The sequence below is a fragment of the Panthera onca genome, chromosome B3, assembly GCF_046562875.1.
Source record: "Panthera onca isolate mPanOnc1 chromosome B3, mPanOnc1 haplotype 2, whole genome shotgun sequence".
NCBI classification, from domain to species: Eukaryota; Metazoa; Chordata; class Mammalia; order Carnivora; family Felidae; genus Panthera; species Panthera onca.
Window position 1 is genome coordinate 49946761 of NC_138344.1, and position 25004 is coordinate 49971764.

The 25004-nt window shown below is 35.0% G+C and overlaps 1 protein-coding gene across 3 annotated transcripts in view; it reads right to left on the reverse strand.

The window, feature by feature from the left end:
• Positions 1-25004, reverse strand: part of UNC13C (unc-13 homolog C) — a 612857-nt gene that overhangs the window by 251166 nt on the left and 336687 nt on the right. For all 3 annotated transcript variants that reach the window (XM_060618476.3, XM_060618475.3, XM_060618477.3), the window contains exons 18-20: positions 19690-19758; positions 17980-18069; positions 13722-13850 (exon numbers count right to left, since the gene is read on the reverse strand). In XM_060618476.3, the coding sequence (XP_060474459.1) occupies positions 13722-13850; positions 17980-18069; positions 19690-19758 (288 nt within the window). The remainder of the gene's footprint in view (positions 1-13721; positions 13851-17979; positions 18070-19689; positions 19759-25004) is intronic.

A 25004-nucleotide genomic window follows, 5' to 3' on the forward strand; every position in this document is an offset into this window, starting at 1 on the left:
ATATATGGTCAACTAATCTTTGACAAAGCAGAAAAGAACATCCAATGGAAAAAAGACAGTCTCTTCAGCAAATGGTGCTGGAGAACTGGACAGCAACATACAGAAGAATGAAACTGGTTTAGTTTCTTACACCATCCACAAAAATTCAAAATGGATGAGAGATCTAAATGTGAGACAGGAAACCATCAAAATCCTAGAGGAGAAAAGAGGCAACAACTTCTTTGATCGCAAAGAGAGGTCAAAGCAGCAACTTGTTACTAGACATGTCTCAGGAGGCAAGGGAAAGAAGCAAATATGGATAATTTGGACCTCATCAAGATAAAAAACCTTCTGCACAGTGAAGGAAACAATCAACAAAACTAAAAGGCAACCTTTGGAATAGAAGATATGTGCAAATGACATATCTGATAAAGAGTTAGTATCCAAAATCTATCAGGAACTTATGAAACTCAACACCCAAAAAACAAATCAGTAGAGAAATGGGCAGATGACATGAATAGACACTTTTCCAAAGAAGACATCCAGAAGGCTCATAGGCATATGAAAAGATGCCCAACATCATTCATCATCAGGGAAATATAAATCAAAACCATAATGAGATACCACCTCACACCTGTCAGAATGGTTAAAATTAACACCTCAGTAAACAACAGATGTTGGCGAGAATACAGAGAAAGGTGAACCCTTTTGCACTCTTGGCAGAGAAAGACAAATATTGTATGATTTCACTCATATGTGGCATTTAAGAAACACAAAAGATGAACATAGGAGAAGGGAAGAAAAAATTAGATAAAAACAGAGATGGAAGCAAGCCATAAGAGACTCTAAAATACAGGGAACAGACTGGGGATTACTAGAGGGAAGGTAGGTGGGGGTTGTACTAAATGGGTAATGGACATTAAGGAGGGCACTTGTTGAGATGAGCACTAGTATAATATTTAAATGATGAATCACTGGGTTCTACTGCTGAAACCAATACTACCTGTATGTTAACTAACTTGAATTTAAAAAAATAGAATAGACCTTGTTTTCAAGTGCACATGGAACATTCTCCACTACAGATCACTTAAAGTTGCAAAACAAAAAACAACAACAAAAAACCCTCAATAAATTTAGTAAGATTGACATATCAAGCATTTTCCCACATACAGTAATATGAAACTAGAAATTAATTATAAGAAAAAGCTGGAAAAAAACACCAACACATGGAGGCTAAACAACATATTACTAAACAACCAATGGGCAAACCAAGAAACCAAAGAGGAAATAAAAAATACATGGAGAAAAATTCTGGAAAATGACAACACATTGGTCTAAAATCTTTAGGATGGGGGTGCCTGGGTGGCTCAGTCGGTTAAGGGTCTGACTTTGGCTCAGGTCATGATCTCAGTCTGTGAGTTCGAGTCCCACGTCGGCCTCTGTGTTGACAGCTCAGAGCCTGGAGCCTGTTTCAGATTCTGTGTTTCCCTCTCTCTTTGACCCTCCCCTGTTCATTCTCTGTCTCTGTCTCAAAAATAAATAAACGTTAAAAAAAAATTTTTAAATCTTTGGGATGAAACTAAAGTGCGTGTATATTTTTTCTTTTTTGAATATAATTTATAGTCAAGTTAGCTAACATACAGTATATACAGTGTACTCTTCGGCTCAGGAGTAAATTTCTGTGATTCATTATTTACATACATCACCCAGTGTTCATCCCAGCAAATGCCCTCCTCAATGCCCACCACCCATTGTCTCAACCCCCCCAAAACCCTATACCCATCAACACCCAGTTTGTTCTCTGTATTTAAGAGTCTCTAATGGTTTCCTCCCCTTCTGTTTATAACAATTTTTTTTCCTTGCCTTTCCCCATGATCTTCTGTTAAGTTTCTCAAACACTCAGTGATGAAAAAGAATGAAATCTTGTCATTTGTAACAGTGTGGATGGAACTGTAGGGTATTATGCTAAGTGAAATAAGTCAGAGAAAGACAGATATTGTATGTTCTCACTCATATGTGGTATTTGAAAAACTTAACTGAATTGCTTCTAAGAGGTCAGTTCATAGCAATACAGCACAGCCTCAAATAAGAAAAATCTCAACTGAACTACCTAACCTTACACATAAAGGAGGTAGAAAAAGGAGATAGAAAACCCAAACCAGTAGACGAATGGAAATAATAAAGATTAGAGCAGAAGTAAATGACATAGACACTATAAAAGAATAGACCAGATCATGAAGCCAGGAGCATGCTCTTAGAAAAGAACAAAATTGTTAAAGCTTTAGCCATATTAAAAAAAAAAAGCCTCAAAAACACAAAATCAGAAATGAAAGAGAAGAAATAACAACTGAAACCACAGAGGTACAAAGGATTATAAAACAATATTATGAAAACATATATACCAAAAAAATTGAACAACCTAGAATAAATGCATAAATTCCTAGAAAGATATAAATTATCAAAACTGAATCAGGAAGAAATAGAAAACTTGAATAGACCAATTACTAGCAATGAAATTGAATCAATAATCAAAAAACTCCCAACAAACAGAAGTCCAGGATTGAATAGCTTCACAGGAGAATTATGCCAAACATTAAAAGAAGAGTTAATAACAATTCTTTTCAAATTATTGCAAAAAAAGAAGAGGAGGGAAAGCTTCCAAATTCATTCTAAGAGGCCTACATTACCCTTATATCAAAACCTGATAAAGACACTACAAAAAAAAAAGAGAATTATAGGTCATCTCTGAAGAACATGGATGCAAAAATCATCAACAAAATATTAGCAAACCAAATCCTACAATATATTTAAAAATTCATTCACCAATATCAAGTGGGATTTATTCCTGGGATACAAAGATGATTCACTATTTACAAATCAATCAGTATAATACATCACATTAACAAGAGAAAGGATAAAAACCATATTATCACTTCAATAGATGCAGAAAAAGCATTTGACAAAATACAACATCCAGTCGTGACAAAAACCCTCAACAAAGTAGGTTTAGAGGAAACATATCTCAACATAATAAAGGCCATATATGAAAAACCCACAGCTGGCATCATACTCAATAGTGAAAAGTGAAAGATTTTCTTCTAATATCAGGAACAAGACAAGGATGTTCACTCTCACCACTTTTATTCAACACAGTACTGGGAGTCCTAGCTGTAGCAACCATACAAGAGAAAGGAATAAAAGGCATCCAAATTGGTAAGGAAGAAGTGAAACACTATTTTCAAATGACATGATAGTATATATAGAAGACTCTAAAGACTCGATCAAAGAAACTATGAGAAATTGTAAATGAATTCAGTCAGGTTTCAGGATACAAAATTAATATACAAAAATCTGCTACATGTCTATACACTAATAATAAAGTAGAAGAAATAGAAATTAAGAAATCCCAATTTACAGTTACACCAAAAATAATAAAATACTTAGGAATAAACTTAAAAGACCTATATTCTGAAAACTATAGACCATTCATGAAAGAAATTGAAGACAGCACAAATAAATGGAGAGATATTCTATGCTCATATATTGAAAGAACAAAGAGTGTTAAAATTTCTATTGTACCTAGAGCTAACTACAGATTTAATTCAACTCCTACCAAAATACCAATAGCATTTTTCACAGAACTAGCACAAATAATCCTAAAATTTTTATGAAACCACAAAAGACCTTGGATAGCCAAAACAATCTTGAAAAAGAAAAAACAAAGCTAGAGGTATTAGAATCCCAGAGTTCAGAATATACTACAAAGCTGTAGTAATTAAAACAGCATGATATTGGCATAAACACAGTCACATAGATCAATATAACAGGATTGAAAGCCCAGAAAGAAAACTCTGATTATATGGCCAATTCATTTATGAAAAGGAGGCAAAAATACACAATGGGGAAAAGACAGTCTCTTCAACAAATGGTGCTACATGCAAGAGAATGAAATGTCTGAAACGCTTTTTTACACCATACCAAAAACAACAACAACAACAACAACAACAACAACAACAAAAACAACCTCCAAATAGATAAAGCCCTAAATGTGACTCCCGAAGCCATAAAAATCTTAGAAGAGTACACAGGCAGTTATGTCTCTGATAAGCTTTAGCAACATTCTCTAGATATGTCCCCTGAGGTAAAGGAAACAAAAGCAAAAATAAACTACTGGAACTAGACCAAAAAAATATTCTGCACAGAGAAGGAGACCATCAACAAAACTAGAACACAACCTACTAAATGGGAGGAGATATTTTCAAAGGATATCTGATAAAGGGTTAGTATCCAAAATATATAAAAAATTTATCAACTTAACACCAGCAACAGATACTTCTCCAAAAAAGACAGATGTCCCACAGACACATGAAAAGATGCTCAATATCACTGACCATCAGGGAAATCCAAATCAAAAGGTATCACCTCATATCTCACACCAGTGACAATGGCTAGAATCAAAGGGAGAAGACATAACAATTATTGGTGAGGATGTGGAGAAAAGGGAACCCGTGTGCATTTGTAGGAATTTAAATTAGTACAACTACTGTGGAAAACAATATGAAGGTTCCTCGAAAAATTAAAAATAGATATATGATCAGTAATTCCACTACTGCATATTTACCACCCCAAATAAAAATACTACTTTGAAAAGATTTATGTACCCCCTTGGTGTTTGCAGCATTATTTACAATAGGAAAGACATGAAAGCAACCCAAGTGACCAATGATAAATGAATGGATACAGAAGATGTGGTACATATATTCAGTGGAATAGTAGACATAAAAAAAAAATAATGAGATTTTTGACATTTTTGACAACAAGGATGTTCCTACAGAGTGTTATGATGAGTACAGTAAGTCAGAGAAAGACAAATAGCATATGTTTTTATTTGTATGTCAAATCTAAATATATCAAAACAAACAGACAGACTCAAATACAGAGAACAAAATGGTGGTTGCCAGAGAAGATGTGGGGGAGGGAGGTGCACGAAGTAAAGAGTATTAAGAAGTACAAACCTCCAGTTATAAAATAGGTCATAGAAATAAAAAGTGTAGCTTGGGGAATATAGTCAATAGTATTTTAATAATGTTTTATTGTGGCAGATGGTGACTCCACTTATTGTTTTGAACACTGAGTAATGCACAGAATTGTTGAATCATTAAGATGTATACCTGAAACTAATATAACATTGTATGTTAATTATACATGAATTAATGAATGAAAGAATGACTAAAATTTGTGCTTTGAGTTTTATGAAGTCTTTCTTATACTGCACTAGAAAGGTATTCTCCTATACTACCATAATTTTTACCACTTAGACTCATCTCTTTCATCCTTTTGAGTTCACATTGTATATGGTGTTAGGCAAGAGTCCACTCCTTTTTCCCCATCTTCATATGATGAGACTCCATATGATTTTCTTAACACAGCATCCTAAACTATTTCTCCTTTCCCTAGTAACGTGTGCACAATTTCTCATGTAAAAAATTCTATATTTTTTAATTTGAGATTTATTCTTATTTGAACCAAAATCTCAGGTAGATCCTGTTACTTTTTACATGTGTATAGTCATATCATCCATCAATTAAATTTTTTTCTTTTCCTTTCTAATATTTATTCTCTTGCTTCTTCAAATATTATGTTACAGAGCAGTGTTAATAGGACAATTATCTATATTTCTTAAAGAAATCCACCCAGACTTCATCTGTTAAGCTTTAATATTAGGTAGAGGTTTTCTAACATAGCCTTAACCAAATAAAAAATAAAAAAGATGTGTTCCATCCTAATGTTCTGAGTTTATTTTTAATCATAAAGAGTCATCAAATTTCATCACATCGCTCTTTCTACTTATATTGAATAAACGTATGATATTTTTAGTTAAGTATTACAATAAAATATATTCATAGGTTTTCAATGCTGAACCACCCTTGTATTCCTGAGATCAAATTTATTGATCTGGTTATATTTTAAATATGCCATTTGATATTTTATTTTGAAATTGTTCATCAGTGTTTATTAAACATAATGAGTTTATCACTTTCTTTGCATGCACTCTCCTAATCCATTTTAAAATCAAGATTATACTAGTTTCACTAACACAGCATACTTTTGTGATTTTAGAATTTATTTCAGCTTAATGTATTTTACTTTCTTAGAAAAATTGAAATACACATTGAGGAAAACAATGATCTCATAATGTATTATGCTTTGGATTTTCATGTTTCTCATCAATACAGAAAATATGTCATTATACCATTTATTTTGAGCAATTCTTTTTCATAACAATTTATATATTGCTTATGAAACTGATATTTAAGAAGAAATTTCATACTCATAACTTTCTTCTACACATTTTGCAACAAACTTTAAAAGAAAATTAATTTTTAAATGGGTATTTACTTAGATCTAGTGCTAAGACAATAATTACATGAGGTACTGAAAAGGCACTATAAATGCACAATGGACATCATTCCCTATACTAAAGCTACCAGTTGTATAAGAAAGCCCATTGCTTAAAGAAAAAAAAACAAAAAACAAAAAAACAAAAAACAAAAAACCTTAGGAGAAGTCAGGGATGCTTTCAAGCCAGTTCCTTAATGATTACTGTTTAAGTAGCATCTCAAATAAAAAGTTAAAAATTAGAATTTTTCTATTTGTAAATTTCAACGTCAGATTTTATTTTTAAGGATCCTTTTATTACTGAATTATTTAGAATTAGCTAGGGCAAAAATAAAAGCAAAAGAACAAAACTAAAGAAAAGTAACTAAAGCAACTTCTTTTGCTAAAATAACTAAAGAAGCACATACCTACAGCTCAAGGGTAGACTTTTTGAAATCTTATAGCTTTAAGTTCATTTAAGTTGCCAAATTGAAGTATTCTTGGAGGGTATTTTCTTTCCCAAGAGGTTTTCAGAAGATCTCTTGGTCAACATTTTTAAATAAATAGCAGGATACTTATCACAGGTTGTGTACAAACAGATGTTCCTGCATAGAAGTTCCATTAAGTAAGCAAGTATTTGTTGATTTTTGCTACTCTATGTGATGCATGGTATTATGTACTGTAAATTCAATAATAAATAAGACAGACTTTTTGTTCTCATTAAACTCAGTGTGTACTATGGGAATCAGACAAGTAAAAAGACATTTAAACACGTGAAAAAAAGAGTACTTTTGACCACATTGTACAAGCTTATATTATTTCTAATAGAATTGGAAAAATAGAGGAAAGGAGGGCATGCTTTTGTTCTTTAAGACCAAAAACTGGATGGGATGCCTGGGTGGCTCATTCGGTTAAGTATTCAACTTGTGATTACATGTCAAGTCATGATCTCATGGTTCATGAATTTGAGTCCCACATGAGACTCTGTGCTGTCAGCAGAGATTCTCACTCTCTCTCTGCCCCTCCCCACCCTCTCAAAATATATAAACATAAAAAGACCACAGACTGGAAGTTGCAAATATAATTTTCACCACAAAATTTTGTTACAGTATTATTGGTAAAAGTGAAATGTTAAAATTGATATGTATATTGTGGTACATTTATGTGATAGGTAGCTGTAAAAAAAAATCAATAAGCTGTTCCTAAATGTATCACCATATATAGTTCTCTAAAAAGTAATGAGCTTTAAAAATTGCAGAATCCCTACCAAACAACACTTAGGCTGCCTGGTTCTGGAATTAACATATGTAACCACACCATGGTATGGCATATTTATATAATGTAGTATATAAGAGATTGATGGAGATATACATGGTACTACAAATGGATAACAGCCATGTATAATAAATATACACAACGAGGAATCAGAAAGCTAATACCAAATTCATAGCAGAGATTTCCTCAGAAGCAAGAGGCAGAATAACTGGATTTGGGAGGGAAACAAAGAAGCCCAAAGCATATATACATGTTTTCTTCAATTTATGATGGGGTTATGTCCCAAAGAATCCACCATAAATTAAAATATTATAAATCAAAAATGCCTTTAATACACTTAACCAACCACACATTTCAGGATAGCCTAGCCTACCTTAAATGTGATCAGAATACTTAAAAATCCTACAGTTAGGCAAAATCACCTAACACAAAGCTCATTTTATACTAAAGTATTGAATGTCTTATGAAATTTGTTGAATAGTGTACTGAAAGTGGAAAACAGAACGGCTGTAGGGGTACAGAATGGTTGAATCAGTTGTTTACCCTTGTGGTCGTGTGGGGGAAGGAGCTGTGGCACACAGCCACTGCCTACCATCAATGAGAGAGGATCATAATATATATTGTTACTTCAAGAAGAGATCAAAATTCAAAAACTCAAGTATGGCTTCCACTGAATGCCTATCACTTTCACACCATCATAAAGTCAAGAAATTGTACACAAAACCATTGTGAGTTGGAGACAATCCGCATGTGATTTTCCGTATAGAGGTAGGTACGTGGTTGGGTGGGTACATGGTTGGGTAGGTAGATATTCATTCCTAGATATGTTAGGCACAAGTATAAATTTAAGCTCACTTCAGGGAACAAATTATAGTTTTTTTTAAAAAAAAATACAAACATTTCAAACAGACTTGACAATTTTTGGCCTATCCTTTCCTAGAAGGACATCTATATAAAAAGCCAACCTATAATCTGAAGACTGCCTTAGGAGCATGGAACAACAGCAAGGGGAATTGGATGATCGTAATTAACAATGATTATTACCAAGCTAGAAAATATCCATTTTATTAAAGTTGACTTAAGGAGGCCTTCTTTTTGTGGGATGGGTAGAGCAGACTCTTTAAAAAACTCCAAAGCTCAAATTTAAACAGAAAAACATCAATTTGATTATATCAAAGCTGAGAATTTCTTATTAGCGTACACTGTGACAAAGATAAATAAAGATTACAGATTGTGAAAAATCTCTGCAGCATCAAAAGGACTCAGAAACGCCATAATATAGACCAAAAAATACAAAAACTCTGTTTTTAAAAATAGGCACAAGATACAAACAGGTAATTTATAAAAATTGTTACTCAAATAGTTAAAAAACTTATGAGAAGTTTCTTAAACTCATTACTAATTATTAAAGAAATATAATTAGAACATTGGCCTAGTTTCTGGATTATCTCATGTGTCTCTATGCAAGAGATCAATCACCTATGTCCACACTACAACATTTGAGTTCTTAGTTATGCTAAATTGAAGGACAAACATAGAACTTGGTGATTCAGCCAAGGTGAATGCTTTTCTCTGAGTGTGCAGCCAGCCTTTAGAAAACACACTCTATTTTGTTGTTCTAACTACAGTTACTTTGATTTTTTTCTTAAATCTACTTTACATTTTTATTCTAATCACTATTTTCACATGATTCTTTAAAACCCCTTTGGAGAGAGAAAGTATGCTTCCACATTTAAATAATCAGAATTATACTGTGTCTAACAACCCTGAAATTCTTGGTTTTTGGTTTCAGGCATTACTTCATCTAAAGAGAACTCAGATAAAAGACAAGTAGCATGAATATTAAAAAATAGGTCTTGATGAAGAAACTAAGACATGAAGAGACTCAGTAGTGCATCCAAGATTACAAAAATAATAAGCAGGAATGCCAGGATTTGAACTCAAGGGTTCTGACATCAGAGACCATGTTCTTGACCACATACTTAGAAGTGGAGTCATTGAAAGAGACTATAAATAGCTAAGTATCATAGTGCTGCTTTTATAGAATGTGTTTTTTATTAATTTATTACCTTATCAACCCTACTCTTTGTCAGGCACAGCATTGAACACTGGGGCTACATTGCAGCCTAATCGGAAAGACAGGCCAAACAGGTATTACATTATTCTGTGCTTAATAAATTCAGCATAATAAGTGCACTGGTGATAACATGTCATGGTATTATAAGAGCAGAGAGCAGGAATACCTAATATAGGTAGGAGAGATCCTAAAAGCTTTCTGAAGAAATGGCCAGATGAGCTAGAGTTAGTCATGAAGGGGGTTTGAGGAGGTAAAACAACTCCAAACAGGAAAAAAAATGCAGACAAAGTCATCATGGACTTTAGTGTGTTGAATCACAGAATGCAAAATAGAAATGAGGTTAAAATAAGGAAAGATAGAGCTTAGATCTTGGAGGGCCTTTGGATAACGGCAGTGTTCAGACTTAATCCCATAAGTGAATGGGGAGTATAGAGTTATAGATAGGAGTCACATAAACACAGATGTATTTTAAATAGTTTGGGTGGCAGGATGGAATCTGATATGAAGGTATGTTAGTCAAAATAAGCCAAGTTATGCTGTGGCAACAAATAAATCTCCAAATCTCAATGAGTTAATGTAGTAAATGATTATTTATTAAATATCCAAAGTCTGAAGCTGGCTGGATAGCCCTCCTCCACCTGATAGCTATACCATTTAGAATGGGTGTATATCAAGGTTACTGCAGCACAGAAGAGAGGGCTGGAGAATACTGCAAGGTATTTTTAAGTGTTGGGACCGGATGGGGTGTTCATCAATTTCTCCCCTATCTCATCATTCAGGACCCTGTGGCATGACCCAATACAACTCCAAGAGGCTTTAGGCAAGCACTTGAGTGTCTACCACAGAATAGAGCACTCCTTTCACTCCTGTTTATAGTAGGCCAAATATACCTATAAATTATCATCATTTGGTTTGAGAAAAAATATTGTTTATTCACTTATTCAATTCACTCAAATGCTTTTCTGAGCACCTACTATGATCTATGCACTCACGTAAGTATCAGGGGGCTCAACCCTGTTCTTGTGGGTAAACCCTTATTTGACTCTCCACTTACACAATTGTATGTGTGCAGGACAGAGTAAGTGGGGTGGAAGGTGTAATATGAGCCAGATCTATGCCTTATAGGCAATTTTAAGGACTTCAAATTAGACTGAAATGAAGGGACTTTATAACATTGTGTGCAACAGAAGGACATGGTCTGATTTCCTTTTTAAAACAATCATTCTTACTGTTTTATTGAGAATAGAGGATGGTAGGATGCAACCACTGTTCTCTATTAGGAACTTATATAGTAATGCAAATGAGCAATGATGGTGGCTCAGATCAGGATGGAAGGATGGAGCTGGTAAAAGTGGTCAGACTCAGGGCTCCTGTGTGGCTCAGTTAAGTGTCCAACTTCAGCTCATGTCATGATCTCATGATTCATGGGTTCGAGCCCCCCATCTGGCTCTGTGCTGACAGTGCAGAGCCTGGAGCCTGCTTCACATTCTGTGTCTGTCTGTCTGTCTCTCTCTCTCTGTCCCTCCCCCGCTCAAGCTCTTTTTCTCTCTCTCCAAAAAGTAAGTAAACATTAAAAAAAAGTGGTCAGATTCTGGAAATACTGTGAAGATAAGGTATTTAGTTTTGAAGATAAAGTCATCAGAATTTTAGGACAATTTAGATGTGTGGTATGAGAAAAAAAGGTCTTGAGCTCACGGGAGAAGACCGTTCCAATCAACTAAGGGGAGATAAACCTTAATCATTAAAACTTTTCCAAGATGGCTTCAGAAGGGCTCTAGAGAATATTATTTTTCTAAATTACTCAGATCCAATAGGTACTTCCTTTAGAATTTCAAATGATAACAATGTTTATGGAAAAGTCTTTTTCTTTGATGGAAAACATAGCTCCAAATTTTCTACTTCTCTACATTGATAAGATTTCTTACATTTCTTACATTTCTTACATTTCTTACATTCTCTACATTGATAAGATTTCTCATAAATTTTATCTATATAGATCTTTTCACTAAAAAGAATAACTAGACAGTTGGCGAACTATGTAAATGTCTTTGTTTTTAAAGCCAGGTTAGCAAATATTAAGCCATGTTAGATTCATCTTGAGGTGACACTTCATTTACTATTTGTTAGGAGCATGTTTGCTTTATGGGAACCGCCCATATCTCTATATCTCTTAGGAAAATAAAACTGTTTATGCTATTTGTGAATTATTATTATTAGTAATATAGTAAGTAGAAAGACACTAAATAAGACATTTTGGTGATATGGTTCATCCACTGGGTATAAATTAGTAGAATAGTATGTCATATTTAAGTTCAATTTTGATGAAGGCAGGAAAGAGGGGAAAAACATTATAGACAAATAGAACAGGATACATAAATGCATGGATATGAAAGAGGATGGACAATTCATGAAAATAATAGAATTTAGGGATCATGAGAGGGGATAGTGTGTATGAAGTTTCAAGGAATACGAAATTGAAGCTGGGAGGTTTGGTAAATTGATTATGAAGTTATGTATGGATAACATACCTGGTGTAACAAAAAGTTTCAATTTTACCTTTTAGTTAAAATAAATACAATGAAGTTGAAAATGTAAAAGTATGGAAGGGCCTTATGGGAGGAAGATGGTAGAAAATAGACAAAGAGAAGCTATGAGAAAGCCACCCAATGGAAAAACATAGTGAGAGACAATTTAATCTTTAAAAATCCCAGAGAACTAAGTTTTTAAACTAGAACACATCTAGCAGGAATAATAAAGTTATGAACAATTATGTGGTTATACATTATTTTCTTACACAACGACAAAGTCCAGCTTTAATTTTTTTCTCCTACTAGGCTAAGGACACCAGAAAGTTTTAATACTATAAGAAGCTCAGCCTGAAACCTAAAATGAAAGAGTCCCACTTTTCTCATTCAATATAATTATCTAGAATTTGCCCCACTCAAGTAACCAAGAAGGTCCAGAGTGATTGCACAATTACCAGTATCTAGTGGAGTGCCTACTTTCTTGAGGAAAGTGGACAGTAGATACATATTAAAAAGTCATCTCCAAACACCAGTTTTATAGAAGTGATAGCAATGCATAAATCATAGTATGCATGATGCCTAGTATGAGGAAAACTTCAACACAACAAAAAGATACATCACATATAAAGAGGGAAGTAATATATATTAAATCACATAACCAACAAAGGATTAGTATCCAGAATATATTTTAGAATTTTTTTTTACAAATTAATAAGTAAAAGACAAGCCCACAGAAAAATCAACAGAGGATCAATAGCTAATTCACAGATAATAAAACTGAAGTGTTCATTGAGCATATGTGAAAATATGCTCAAACTGTCTACTATTAGTGTTTATCTCTGAAGGAAGAGAAAGGGAGGAGAATTCACTTTGGAAAAAGCACAAAGGGAAATGCTGCTTTCTGCAGGTGTAATATTCATTTAATGCCTTTAGACAATAAAGAACAGAGCAAATATTACTAAATGTTAACATTTGGTCATCTAGGTGGTAAGTGTATATATGTTTGGTTTGCTTTCTATATTTTCTTTTGTATTTTTGAAATATTCCTTAATAGTTAATTTACATATAGGATGATTTTACCGTCCTGTTATATGTTTCCCCATCTATCACATTTATTAGGTAAAGTGATAAGGGAGGAAGTTATGTGTTAGAGGAAGAACATAAGAGGTGAGTTGGAATCCTAAATTCTAGTCCCAAATCTGCCACTTGACCACTGCGTGACCTTGAGCAAATCACTTAATTGTTGTGAAACTGATTCCTCATCTGAAAAGCCTAAAACATAGTATCTACCTTTATTACATAAGGTTGTTTTAAGGAGCGAATTATTTCATGTAAATGAAAGTGATGTTCATATGTGAAGAAAAGATTAAGAATTCTCAAAACCCACAGTTAATGTGAAATTAATTGAACATATATTCTCATTTAGTGTCATTCTAAACATATAGAAACAGACATTAGAAACAAAGGAGACATACATCTTTTCTTACCGGATCAATTAGTTGGGAATAGAGTTCATGGCAATTGTCAAAAATATACTTGTATGTAGAATCCAGGCATGCCCTAACACAGTCCTTCACCACCATGCTGGCCTTTGGGGGACTTTGCAGCTCCAGAACCTGAGAGACAAATTATTTTCTTAAAGTCAAAAAATATAACATTGTAATCCAGTATCAACAACTCAAATAATCTTCAATAAATGTTTTTAGTTGATATTTCTACATTCAGGAAAAAAGGTTTATTTTAAAACCTTTAAAACCATTTTAGTGTAAATGTTTAATTTTCTCATATGACAATGCAGTGAAAATGAGCATAGTTGTAAATATTCAAATAGAAACACATAGAGGACCAATCACAACATTATTCATCCATTCATTCTTTTCAATCATTCAACATTTATCACCTACTGTGTGCACGACAATAGGATATCCCAGTGAACAAAGGAAGAAAAATCCCTTTCCTCATGGAGCTAAATTCTAGCAGATAATAAAAGAAATCAGTAAAATATATTCCATGATGGTGCACATTGAAAAGTAAAATAAAGCAGAGGAGATAGAAAACGTTTCAGCAGAATAGAACTAACAAAGAGGATGCAACACTAGGTGAATTCAGAGAAGTAAAAGGATGGAGCCAGGGGAAAAATCTATGTACAGATTATTTTAAGAACCTTAACTTTGAGTAAGGTGGGAAGGAATCAGACTCTTTCAGCAGAAGGGCAAAGTGATGTAACTCAACTGTCATTTAAATGGCTTAAGAACATAAGAGACTGTTAAAAACTGAGAACAAACTGAGGGTTGATGGGGGGTGGGAGGGAGGGCAGGGTGGGTGATGGGTATTGAGGAGGGCACCTTTTGGGATGAGCACTGGGTGTTGTATGGAAACCAATTTGACAGTAAATTTCATATATTAAAAAATAAAAAAAATAAAAAAAAAAAAAATAAATGGCTTAAGAAAAAAGAATGAATGAATGAACACAACAAACAAACAAACAAACAACTCCCTTAGGCTGCTTTAAGGTAGGCTATGGAAAATGTAGAAAGACCAGGGATGAGAACACTATAGTAATTTAGTCAATATAGTGCTTGGACTATGGTGTTAAGCTAGGAGCTGTTTAATTTGGGAAGGAAGAGCTAACAGGATCTGCTCAATGATTGGATAATTAGTGTGAGAGAAAGAGAGGAGTTAGGACCCCATGGTTCTAGCGTGGATAACTGATACAATGAAGGTAGGTTAACTAGACAAATAAAGCTGTACACAGGTGATGAAGAGCTCGGTTTCAGGCAGGTTAAGATTGAGAAGGTTGTTATGCATGGAAGTAGACATTTGCGTATGAGTCTGGACTCATGGAGATGCCTGAGGCTAGAGATACAAATTTAGAAATTATTAGCTTAAATAAGAATTCAAAGGAACAGGACTAGATGAGTATGGATACAAAAGAGAAGAAGTCCAAAAATTAACCCTGGATAATGGTGTTAGAATGATCGAACATGTAGTATGCAGAAAAAAAAAGTTATCTTTGACCCATACCTCATACCATTAAAAACAACAACAACAACAACAAAACTTTCAAAATAAAACACAGGACTAAACATACAAGATAAAATAAAACTTTTAGAAGAAACAGGAAAATCTCTTTGTGACCTTGGTTTAGCCCAGAGCACTATCTATAAATCAAAAATTGCTAAAGTAGACTTCATCCAAATTAAACCCTTTTGCTGTACAAAAGGTACTGTTAGAGAATGAAAAGATAAAGTACAGACAGGGAGAAACTCCTAGCAAATAAACCACCTGACAAAAGACTTGTATCTAGACTATATAAAGAACTCTTTTTTTTCCCTTAAGTTTTTAAAATTTATTTTTAGTAATCTCTTTGCCTAAATTGGAGCTGGAGCTCATGACCCCGAAATCAACAGCCACATACTCTTCCACCTGAGCCCGCCAAGGGTCCCAAAGAACTCTTGATACTAAAACAAAACAAAACAAACTAATAAAAAATGGGCAAATATTTCAAAAGATTGTTCCTAAAAGAAAAATTCAGATAAGAAATCAGCCCAAGAAATGATGACCAACATTATCAATAATAAATAAAATTAAGATGTAATATGATACAGTTTCACTCCTATTAGAATGGCTAACAAAATAGTAATATTTAAAACCACGGAAAATACCAAGAGCTTTACCACAAGATATAGCGCAATTAGGATTCTCAAACATAGCTGCTAAGAAGGCAAACCCAGGAACCTCACTCCAAGGAAAGTGAAAGCTTATGTTTACACTAATAATTTCTACATAAATTTTTTTTAACAGTTTTATTAACAACCCAAACTGGAAACAACCCAAATGCCTGTAGTACATGCATAACCAAGAATGGCTACTCAGTAAATGGCTACTCAGAATGGCTACCTGCATAACCAAGAATGGCTACTCAATAAAAAGGAATGAACTGTTGATAACACTCAACAAGATGGATGAACAGCCAATGTGTCATGCTATATAGCGTATTATTTCATTCACAGGACATTCTGGAAAAGGTAAGCCTATAAGGAAACAGCAATGGATAGGTAGTTGCCAAGGGGTGGGAGAGGCAGTGAGTATTAAAAAGCAGCCCGAGGGAATTCTGGAGGATTATGGGACCGTTTCATTGGTTAATTGCCGTGGTGGTGATACGACTACACGTTTGTCAAAAAGAATAGATCTGTACACCAGAGGAATGAATTTGACTGCGTGTAATGAGAAAAAAAGAAAATGGGAGGAGGAAATTTGTTCAAAAGATGCTGAAAGAATAGAGATGGGCAATAAAACATAACGAGGCTGATTCTAAGGTGTTTTGGTATTAAAGGACAGGGGGAATTCGGGTGTTGTAGATGGAGAAAAAAGTGGAGTCCATCTTTAAGGAGAGTAGGAGCCACTGCAGCACCAAGGCTTTAGTGTTCAGAAGGGCATGAAATCAATTGCACAGCTGGAAGAGATGGCCTTTTCTAGGAGAAGAGACAGCTAATCAATAGTAATAAAGGAAGGAAGAGTATATGGACACAGATGCCCGTAAGTAGATAGATGGGGTGGGTGGGAGGAGCATGTGGTCTGAGCTTGAGGAAGCTCTCCCGCATTTGCTCCCATTTTTTTCAGTGCAGTGTGAAGCAAGGTCATCGGCTGGTAGTGAGGATGGAGGAGGAGGTGCTGGAAGTTTGAGATTTTGTTTCTAAACACATCAAGGCTGGTGACTGAGAAATGGCAGCTATGTAGCACTTGTGCAGGCACCCCCTACCCTCACTCCCATGTCCCCCCTGCCTCAGTGTTAATGGCAGCCATCACCTGTCAATAAAGTAACTTTTCCTCGTAAGCCTGGTTGGAAGCTCACTATCCTTTCCTATATACACTGTTCCAACAGCTGCTGCCAGAGGATAAGAATGGATATAAATTCTATTTATCCCAGTCACCCAATTACACTGTGATTTGAAGCCAAATGAATTTTCTTTGGACTTGAAAAACTCTAAATGACTGCTGATATGGCATGGTTTTGTTTTCTGTCTCTCATATAGTACCATTTTTAGTGCTTCTAGTGAAAACAATCATGAGCAACTGAAAATCGTTTTGTTTTTTTCTGTAGAGGAATTTTCTGAATAAACATCATAAAACTCTTTCAGAGAGCAAAATTTTTTAGCCCATAGCCTGACAAATAGTTTTAGGAAACACTTGACATGAATAGTCTTGATAGCCCAATTATGAGTGCAAAGAACTTGATGTTAAAGCAGAGATCTACCTAAAAAGAAATGCCTGCATAGTTTTGTAGATAGTTAACTATACAAAAGGATTCAACAATCAAATATATCCCTATGTAGACATTTCCAGGGCTGAAAGTGGAAGTTGTCACAATTGGGGCAAACTTAAAAGAATCAGCTACTCTGTTGGGATGAAAAGGTTAGCAAGCCATGGGAGTTAAAACTAAAGTAAGAAGTAACTCATTTCCATTTAGCATTCTTAGAGATTTCTTTTTTAGTAAGAGCCGTATTTAAGATGGATTTAATTTAAAACTAAATTTAAGCCGAATGTATCAGAATATTTTAGGTGTCTAGGATAATTCTTTTTCAACAGACCTCATACTGGAGGATTCACTTAGCAAAGGAAAAGGCATCATGGCGTAACTGCAAGGGTTGGACCGCACTGGTCAAGAGAGGAGTAAAAGCCAGACTTTAGCAGGGAATAAATGTGGTATGTCACAACAAGATGGTGACAGGTAAGATGAGGTACCTTCATCCTGAAGAAGGTGATACTTGTTAGTAGGTCAACAGTTGATTTCAGGTCTTGCAGTCGTTCAGCATTGCTGGCTGGGAAGTTTTCCTGGTTAATTAATAAACAGAAAATGGGTAAATTTTCAGAGTGGGAAAACAAATTAAAACTAGCTTTCTGGTAAAGGAAATGGGGAATGAACTGTGTAAAATTATAAAAATATCCCTAGAGTATTCCCAAACTATTTTATCACAAAATATTACAAAAAGTAAACAATATGGAAATACTGCTAGTCTTACAAAGCCATATGCTTCTATTTCCACATTGCAATAAAAATATAATTTTTATTATATATTATGTATATATAATTATACAATTCATGCAGCGTTATTATTCGTCTTTGTTGCTATAATAATTTTGCTACTAAAAGTGGAGTGGACAGCATGTAGTTGGAAATATTTTTAATAACTTTCTCAAGATGAGTAATTTTTTCCAAAAATACCCTTGGGAACTTTTACATATGCTACATTTACTTTTAGTCACAAAGAAACTTTTAAAAGTTAAAAAAAAAGAGTAAGACTGCACTGCCAAGTCTCTCCCTCAAGTACTGTGGATTTCAACAAAAAGTTTGTTAGTGATGTTGGGTGAAATGTCATATAAAAATAAAGAAGTTCAGAACTTTGAAGTAAAGGAAAGGTGTGATCATGAAAATGTTTGATATAAGATTTTAACATTGTAACATTGAGGAATTTCTCATTTACCATGCTTTCAGATTGGCTTTTTAAAGAGTGACCTGAAAAACCACATGTAACCTTTAGATATTCATGAACTTCAGCAGAGTTAAGGTGTCAAAATGATGACAAATAATGTGGCCTCAAGGCCCCTTTGCCCCCAATTATCTTTTTTTTATTGCCTAATTAATAGCAGTTATCTTCTAACAGTGTTGGCCCCAGTTCCAACAGGAAGGTTGAATTTGACAAAATGTGGTATAATTTCCAGAAATATACAATTAAGAGATCCATCAAAAATGAATTAAAACATGAATGTAGGAGATACACATATTTATAGGTATGATGTTTAGAATAAATTATTAAATAAAGAATGCAAGAGTTATTGCTACAAATTTTTTCTAGAAATATAATTTATAACTGAATATTTTGTATCTAAGATCTTTATAATTAAAATAATATATATATTTACACCCAAAAATACATGAATACATTTGTGTGTGTATGTATTTGTATGTTTCACCTGGAGGTGAAGTATAGAATAGTTGACAAAAACTTTGGACAACTTCAAAAAGCATATTATAGTGATCTAGAAAGAGTGAATTAAGCGGTGAGTCCAAGTAAGAATCTTAAAAGCTGAGGAACTATCAGCAGGATATCTCAGCAACAAGGGGTGAGCTTTCAAGATGAGGTCTATGCCACATGTTTACCTCAAGAATTAGCTGATTGCCTCTCAGTCTGAAAGTTATTAAAATAATTGTAAAATTAAACACACACACACACACACACACTTTATTAGTATAGGCTTGTGTGGGGCAAGGTCTCTGAACGAGGGACATCTGCTTGCTTACTGACTGGACTTTTCCAGTGTGATAGAACCTGAGATCCCAAGATCAGTATTTTTACTTTTCCATTACACAGTGGATGATTTTTTATAATATGACAAGAAAGCATCTCAGTCAAACATGGTATCTTACCTTCAGGAAAATAATTTTGTACATACCCTATACTTTGACAGGTCAATCCTTAAAGAGTTATGCAACTGATCCAATAGTTTTATGAATTTTTCCCTCTGTACAGAGCAAAAACAAAATAGGAGAACAGAAGTAAATGGTCATTCTAAAAGTAACCCTCAAAACAACTCTAGGAGTTATTTTCCTCATTTTACAGAAAGGAAGGTTCAAAGATATAAAAAATTTATCTAAGGTGATAGAGCTAGTATGTGACAAAACAGTGATTCAAATGCAGATAGCTTTCACAACAGAACCAATCTCTTGCCAATAAGCCACACAGACTCTCTGTGATGAATAAGAAAGTATCCAAAAAGTTGCTTTCAGGGGAAAGAGTCCAGAGAACTGAATCACCACTGTACTAATTCACAACAATATGAGTCAGCAAGATAAAACATCAACTACCCCACACACCACTGTACCTCCTCAGAAATAAATTATTATTTTGAAATTTCTCCTACCTGTGGAAGCGGGAATAGCTATTGTTCTCATCAAGAACAATTTCAAAAAGCACTTTCTTTTTGGTAACAAGTATAGACTTCATAATCTGAAAGTACTGATTGCCTTTCCAGTATGTTTATGATTTAGTATTTAAAAAAACATATATATAAAACATTAAGCAAAAAAACAAAACAAAACAAAACACAAACAAAAAACTAATACTTCCCTCTGAGGCTATCTCAGTGTTGGACTGACCTCTTCATAGGATCTGAAAATAATGAGTTTCCTTATAAGTCTAAAGATGAAGTTATGTTGATTAAATAAAGTAAATAAATTAGATAAAATAAAAACATCAAAGTCACACAAAGTTTATAGGTAGATGATCCCCCATTCTGAGTCTCAGATTTTAATCAAAAATAAAAAGAAATAAGAGAGTGGAAGTAAGAGCAAAGGTCTCTGCCTACATGAGTATTCTGTAAATAACAAAGTGTACTTTGGAAGATACTGGCCGAAGCAGAAACTTCCTAACACTTTCACATAAAAGGTAGATTTATGGGGTTATAACTCATTCTTTGAAGTCAGTGATTTTGATGAAGTGAGCTATTAACAGAAGTTGATGAACTGTTCCTAAGTTGAAACTCCAATTTTCTGAATAAACTACTTTTATCTGGTTCATATGTCAGACAATCAAACTTGATATTATTTTCTGTGTTAACCCCTTGCGGAGACAATGAAAGAGCCTAAGAAATGAAACTTGCCTTCAAGATGCTTGCCATCTTATTAGGCAGAAGACTCTTCAGTAAAGCTACTGAAAACTGCTGATGAGTTAAAGGTCTTAGATTTTCCTTTCCCACTTTCCCTCAGACTTTCCCAGGGAAAGAGGTGAACTATATTGTCTTTTTATTAACCCTCATCCCCCAAACACGTGGGTCAGTAGCTCTCAATCAAAAGAGAAAACCCTAAGAACGACTACCATCATCAGTTTAGGCCACAGTAAAGTTAACCATTCAATAACTGTAAAAGTTAATGTGCTCACGTCATGTCTTAAGATGCTTTATCTACCTCTGTGATTGGTATAAATCATCAAGACAGCTGACATGACCCTAGTAAGTCACATTAATGCCCGAGTCACTAGCCCTGTTATATACACTGGTAGTGACTGTTCTGGTTGTGTGCTTGATATCCATTTCCATTCTTCCTTACTACTAGAACCTTGTAATTAAAATGTGGCCATTCTGAAATACCTAACTTCATGACCTCTTTTCCTACAGGAATGGTCATGCAGTATGATTTTGGCTAATGAGATATATATAGTTTATTAAAGGGGATGAACCCAGTTAGCACATTACCATGAATTATTATTTGGAAAGACTCTAAAAGAATGCTTGCCAGGCACTGTTGTTGTATTAGTGTTCACTATGTAACTCCTTGTCAGGCTTTTCTCCATCTGCCCTGTGTCCCTCTCCTTTCTTCCACCTGAAACTCAGACTAGACACGTGAAGGTAAAACAGTCATGTTACCTTCAGATAAAAAGCTAAACAAGCAATTAGGTGTGGTGGAGCAGGACGCCCCCATACCTTACCTTAGCCCTGTCTGCCCACCCTTTCAAAAAATTACAATCCTGAACAGCTACCCTCATCCTGAATTCCTTATTACTTCTGGACTTGGGATCTACGGAGAAAAAAAAAAAATTGTATTTCATGCAGCCAAACAGAATTCTGACTGACACAGATCACATGTGTGGTCTTCCTACCTCAGTCTTCAGTGCCCAGCTGGAAAATTTACATTCGAGGAACACAGAAAACTGTGGAGAAAACTGCCAGGCTTGTTGTCGCTAAATCCCAGACAATATCAGATGATATGAAATTAAAAGTGTGCTACTGATTACATCTTCATAGAGATTCTTTAAACAGAAGAGCAGCTTGAAATTTAATTGTATTTATTATAATTCTATTTAACTATAGTGAGACCGCATTTGCAAGATCTGAGGAGGCCTATTTCCTGCACGGTGTGATTTGAGGAGTAACAAAAGACTGGGTGATTAAAAAATGATTCTCCTGAGGGGCATGCCACAACATCTGAAGCCTCCATGATACTCTGTTCTTCACATTAGGTAATGTCTACACATGCCTTGTATTTAGTAGCGGGCCAAATCAATCACAATACTGTTACCAGTTAGCAAAAACTTAGGTTTAATTAGTTGATAAGAATAATTCTAGGGGTGCCTGGGTGGCTCAGTTGGTTAAGCATCTGACTCTGGATTTCCCCGTGAGTCATGATCTCATGGTCATGAGGTGGAGCCCCAGCTGGGCCTCATGGAGCCTGCTTGGGATTCTCTCTCTCCCTCTTTCTGTGCCCCTCCCCTGCTCACACATGCTCTCTCTTGTGCATGCTCTCTCTTTCACAAAATAAATAAACTTAAAAAAAAAAGTAACTCTAGACCAGGGGTCAGGAAACTGCCTCTAAAGAACCAGGTAGTAACTCTTTTCAGCTATTAAACTCTGCCACTGTAGCACAGTGCTCCCAGAAACAATATACAAACAAATGGGCATGGCTGTTCTCCAGCAAAATTTTGGTTTTTTGGACAGTGAAATTTGAATTTCATATAATTTTCATGTGTCGCAAAATAATAGTATTCTTTTGATATTTAAAAGCCATTTAAAATGTGGAAACCATTCTCACCTCGCATGTGGGCCATGCAAACAAAACCAGCTGGTGGGCCAGTTTTGGCCCATGAGCACAGGGGAGATTTTGAGTAGGGGACAGTGGTCGCTACCTCACAAGTGCATTAAAATCAACAAGAAATGTAAACATATCACCCTGGTATCCTGGGAGTTGTAGAAGGAAATGTTCTTCTGAGGAAGGGGTGTAAAAGCCTCTGCCTCATTCTCAGCTGCTCTTTTCCCTTTCTTTCTTATTATCTCACTCCCGCAGCAGGGGTTGATTTAACTTGAATCTAATGATGCTTCAGCACTGGGGGCTACAGTGATGGTGTCAGTGACTAACAAATGTCATCAACTGAAAAGTATTTAAGGAGTCCCTTCACAGGCAAGTTTGAAAAGCCCTGAGATGGAATCATTCACCGACCTAGAGACTCTCAATGTTTCCCTCACTTTGACTAAACTTTAGAAAGGTTTTTCCTGACTCTAGGCCCTGATGTCTTAATTTTTGAGCATTCTCTTTAAAAAGCCTAACTGTAATTCTTCCTCTGTCCCTGGGAAATGTGAATGTGTTTCAAAGCCTCTTGCCAGGTTGCTTTACAACCCAGAGAAGTCTTCCCCAAGTACTTGGGAGCTATCCCTCTGAAAGGTAATCATCAAAGAGATAGTACCCGTATCACCCAGGATCTATGAGAGGGTAGGAGACTAATTTTGTTGGGTGTCCATTAGTAAACACAGATAGCCTCATCAGAAAAAGATATGTGCACACCCAAATATAATTGAGTGTGCTGGACACATGCCAATGATCAACCTTCCCCTTGAGAGCCTCAGATATTTTTTTTCTCCTAAATACTGGATTATCTTTTTTCAATAAGAATGGTATTTCAGGATTTTCATCATATGAAGAAGTGATCAAAGAATCTGAAGTCAAAAACTCTAGAAAAACTCTTAAAGAGATGTATCAGGAAGTTAATGAAAATATTATGCTGTTTTTCTGGAATCTATAATATTTGTAGTGTTTGTTATAATTTATAATTCATTGGCATTCATTTTTTTTTCATTAAAAACGAATAATTTTCTGTTTCCTATTGACAATTTGTATTTTTCTTAAAAACAGTCTTATCAGGGGCACCTGAGTGGCTCAGTCAGTTAAACTTCTGCCTCTTAATCTCAGCTCAGGTCACGATCTCACAGTTTGTGAGTTCAAGCCCCACATCAGGCTCTGCACTGATGGCACAGAGCCTGCCTGGGGTTCTTTCATTCTCTCTGCCCTTCACCTGCTTGAGAGCTCGATCTCTCTCGTGCGCTCTTTCTCTCTCAAAATAAATAAATACACTTTTAAAAATATTAAAAAAGAATCTCATCAAATTATATAATGTTTAGGAAGCACAAAACCTAGATCCACCTCTCCCCAGAAATAATCATTTGTCAAGTCATTAAAAATGACTTCTAAAATGTTTCCCACACACATTTTCTCCTTTGCCACAATCTTCATTTTCTCTAAGCCATTAGCACAGCATTACTTTGCTTTGTCAGGACTAGCTTATCAGCCCTATCACTAATTTCCATCTAGTCCTCCTGTATTCAACACCAGAACTGTTTTACTCATTTCACCTTCTTTCAGTGTGGCTTCCAGTAGTTCTGAGACTGGAAAACTAAACATCATATTTCCCAAACTCCTTTGCAGCTAGGCTTATGCAATTATCTTAGTTTCTGCCTATTAGATACATGTGCACTGCTACATTTGGAAAGCAGATGAGTGATGGAGGCCTAGTTCCTGCTTCTTGGTTTACTTGGGCTGCTAAGTCCTGGAGACATTCATTTCCCAGTATCTGGTCACTAGCTTTGTGGTCTCAGACATTCTGCTGCATTAGCAGAAGCAGCCTTCTGATTCATCACCTCCCCAACTGTAAGAAAACTCACCACTTCTCTTAAAATCAGTTTCAAATATCAGTGATATTTTGAGGATTATTACAGAAAGATCTTCCTTGAGTCCCAAATGATATTATAAGCATTTAATTCCCTGTGCCAAATCCCTTTCTACTTAAAGTTTCTAACATTGTGTCTATTACTACAACTGAACTGTGTCTGATATATATCCTCTCTCCCCCTTCTGCAACATTTCCTTAGTTAGTTATCTTTCTAAATCAAAGATTATACCCTAAGCTTCAAGAATGACATCCAAACATCTCTGTAGGTTTTAAAGG